The sequence below is a fragment of the Microtus ochrogaster genome, unplaced genomic scaffold (assembly GCF_000317375.1).
Source record: "Microtus ochrogaster isolate Prairie Vole_2 unplaced genomic scaffold, MicOch1.0 UNK1, whole genome shotgun sequence".
In the NCBI taxonomy this organism is placed as follows: domain Eukaryota; kingdom Metazoa; phylum Chordata; class Mammalia; order Rodentia; family Cricetidae; genus Microtus; species Microtus ochrogaster.
In genome coordinates, this window is record NW_004949099.1 from 36,638,760 (window position 1) to 36,642,616 (window position 3,857).

Below are 3,857 nucleotides of genomic sequence, written 5' to 3' on the forward strand. Positions count from 1 at the left end.
TTTTTGGTTTTTCAAGACAGGGTTTCTCTGTAGCTTTGGTGCTCGTCCTGGAACTAGCTCTTGTACACCAGGCTAGCCTCGAACTCCCAGAGATCCATGTGCCTCTGCCTCCCGGGTGCTACCGCCCGGCACACACACACTTTTAGAATATATATACACACATACATACACACACATACACACAAAATTCTAAAGTATTATTTCTTTTTAAAACTTTCCTCACCCCTAAAAGTTTGTGGAGGAAAGAGAATGTCGTTAAAATAGTAAATCTGAAGACCCCAAGGGAAGAGGGTACAATTCCCATGTCCTTTTCCACCTTCTTCCAGCTGGGTGTTGACAGAGGTCAGCCAGCCACATTAATTTATATTTAGTAGTGTTCAAATGAAATAAAAAATGATTGCTTTTAATTTTATCATGTTGCCTACCAGATTAAAGTTTAAAAAAATTCTCAAAAAAAGAAAGTCATTCACACTTAGTGTTTTGAACTATAAAATTCACATAGAATCTCAACTAGGACCCACTGTGACAGATAGTCTTGGCATAGTCGATGTTATGAGAATATAGCATTTTCTCTGAATAACTCCTAAACACACAACAGGTACTTCCCTCTCTATCCACACACACAGAAACAGACTTAACAAGCGATGCTAGAGCTATACTCATTCACTTGTATAAAATAACACTATCTGTGAACACAACAGTGCTCTGCAAGCCTCGAACTGGGGTTGGGAGAAAGAAGATCAAAGTTCAAGGCCAGCATCAGAAAGGTAGTGAGTGTGCGGCCAGCCTGGGCTACATGCAACTCTGTTTCAAAGAAACAACCAAAACCAAATTAAAAGATAAAATAAATTCTTTAGTCTGTTTCTTAGGAGGCCGAGGCAGGAGGATTGCAACAAATCTGAGGTCAGCATAGGCTACAGTGAGACCTTGTCTCAAAACAAAACAAAAACCCCCAAATATATTTTTTTAAAAAAAAATCCTCAAGTTGTGGCTGCCTGGCATACTTCCAATCCCAGCAGTGGGGGAAGCAGAGGCAAGCAGATCTCTGTGTGTTTGAGGCCAGCCTAGGCGAAACACTGAGCTAGTAAGACCCTGTCTCAAAAGCCAAACCAACTTGGGCATGTTAAAGGTACAAACCTGCTTACTGAGGAAGGAGCCCATGAGTCTCAGCGAATCACAGAAGCCCAAGAGTCTCAGCGGGTCACAGGCCCTTCCTTCAGACTTGCTTCATTCAGACTTGCTTCAGCATGGCATTTTGGCTAGAAAGACTTGCCTATCTTCCCCCCCTCCTCCTCCCCCAAACGAAAACTAAAACAGAGCCAAGAGTTCTTTCTAAAAAAGAGCTGAAAAGGACCGCCATTTTAAAACAGGGACTTGGACACGTTCTGCGTATTTTATGATGTCTGCAGGGAGAATGGAAGAGGCCATAGCCCCACTTGAGACATCCAGGGATGGGGGTGCAGCCACGGTTTAACGGTGGGATATAGTAAAGCCACAAAAGCTTTTTTCTCCTTTCTTTCTTTCTTTCTTTCTTTCTTTCTTTCCTTTTTTGTTTTTGTGTGTGTGTGTGTGTGTGTGTGTGTGTGTGTGTGTGTGTCTCTAGATTAGGTGGCCCCATTCCTTTTTCCCTTCCCGCCTCTGTCTGGGTCACTCTGCAGCTTCCTTTGCATTACAATGTCCTTGGTGAACCTCGCAGGTGGTATTAACTGTGAATTCACAGGGATGGTGGGGCGTGGGTGCTGGGGTGGAGGAGGCAGGAGGCGAGGGGGTGGGCGGAGAAAAGGGGTCTGAGGGGGAGGAGTGAGCCAGGACACTGGAATCTACCACCTTTTAAATTTAGAGCCTTGAACTGTCGGCCTTCTACGAGGCCGAGCTTGTCTCTTGCTTTCTTGCTGGGTAGACTGAGGCTTGCTTCCTTCTGGTCTCTTGATAATATTACTCGGAACGTATTGATTTTTTTGTTTCTAAGATCTTTCCCCCTTCAATATTGAGCCTTAGAGTCTGAGCCTTGTTAAACGCCTTTTTTTTTTTTAAAAAAAAGTGCCTGATTCTTTTCTTTTTTCTTTTTCTTTCTTTTTCCCCCTACTGATTTCTGGCTGACATGAAGGTGGATCCCCCTGGTCCCCACAGTCTGCCTTGTTGTGACGAAGCAGAAGCGGTGAATGATGGAGACTTGTCACCAATGCCTGAAGTTCACGATCCTGAGGAGAACAATTCTTGCTTTCAAGTATCTGTTGCTGAGAAACTCCAAAAAGAGAACGGTAAGTTCAGTCCCCCAAGAACCGAATTAATGAGGGGAAGAGAAGGAAGAAACGGGATGAAGGGTTATCGCCTCTTTATGAATTGTAGTCCATGGTCAGGTGTTATTATCAGCCTTCTGGACACCCCTCTTTGGAGTGTTGCTGTTGACAGCAATTCGAGGCTCTTATTTAGGCTCTTTGGAGACAAATGTGTTGCAATAATTTAGCAAGGTGATTCATCTTAACAGTGCTGGGCATCAGGTGTTGTGGGTGGTGTTCTCAGCAGCTGGGAGACCTAACACCCCAACTCAGTGACGAGTACCCGGTTTTCCGTGTACAATTAGCTTGCAGTGTATCCAAATGGCTTCTTTTTCCTGAAGAAGTGGTTGACTTTTCTCTCAACCTTGGGAGGGAATGTGAGTGTCTCTTAGCAGCCTTGCACTTGTGAGCACCCCAACTAAACCTCAGTTCCTCCTACTGGGCCGCTGGGGCTAAGGTCTGGGCAGATTCCACCCAGGACTGCTACAGTGTGTGTGTGTGTGTGTGTGTGTGTGTGTGTGTGTGTGTGTGTGTGTGCGCGCGCACGCGCGCGCGCGCAGTATATGCAGACCCTATTACAACAACACACCCAGGCCAATGACCACTGTCACCTCTTTTCTGAGCTTTGGGTTTAATATTTGTTATTTGGTTGGTGATTTTGTTGTGGCAGAGTGCTGGGTTGGGGGATGAGCCAGTGGAGGGTTGGGGGTGGGGGACCTCCTTTGCAAGCAAATTCCAGATGTGTGTTTGGTGAATGTCTCTAGTGCCAGTACTGCTTTAAGGCCTGTGTGAGGAAGAAACCAGTAGTCCGTCATCCTCAACTCAGACCGTGAAGCCCAATAGAAACAGGCTGCCCGTGCATGCTTCAGCACTGCCAGGGGCTTGCTTCACTTCTAGACTGCGTAGTCAGGGTTGAGCAGCTGAGCAGTGCGTCATCCAGGGTGCTATAGCTAGGGAATGCTGGGGCAAAGCTGGGTGGTGGTTCTGGGTTCAACCCTTCGAGTCTCAGAAGAACAACAAAATGCTTGGCCTTGTGGCACACAACTAAAAACCTAGCAGTAGGGGAGGGAAATTGGGGACTTTGTTTTAAAAAAACAAAAGCAAAACCCAGCTGAAGACCTAGAGGGTCAAGAAGGAGAGAAACAAAGTCATTTGTTCATTGGAATTTTGCCCTCGTATTGATAATTATCGTATCGATAATTTAAATGGCTGACTGTTTTTGTTTTGGGATGGGGTAGGGTTTCAAAATAGGGTTTCTCTGTTGCTTTGGTAGCTTTGGAGCCTGTTCTGGAGCTTGCTCTGTAGACCAGGCTGACCTCAAACTCGCTGAGCTCCACCTGTCTCCCGAGTGCTAGGATTAAAGGCACGCACCACCAGCCTGGCTTTTGTGCCAGCAGAAGGAACCACAGTCACGGTACCCTCTGGAAACAGGCCTCTTTTCTTTTTCTTTTAATATTGAAGACTAAATAAACCCAGTGCTGCACATTGGTAATGGTAAATGATTTTATTTAACCTTGGAAATTTCCTTTGATAACATTCAGTACAACGGATTTCTTTATGACATTTTTTTTTTTTTTT

General features: G+C 45.3%; 1 protein-coding gene across 1 annotated transcript in view; it reads left to right on the forward strand.

The window, feature by feature from the left end:
• The first annotated feature begins 2,101 nt into the window (after positions 1 to 2,101).
• The window catches only part of Nanog (Nanog homeobox), a 6,522-nt gene continuing 4,766 nt past the window's right edge, over positions 2,102 to 3,857 (forward strand). The window contains exon 1 of the mRNA XM_026788327.1: positions 2,102 to 2,261. Coding sequence (XP_026644128.1) covers positions 2,102 to 2,261 — 160 coding nt within the window. The remainder of the gene's footprint in view (positions 2,262 to 3,857) is intronic.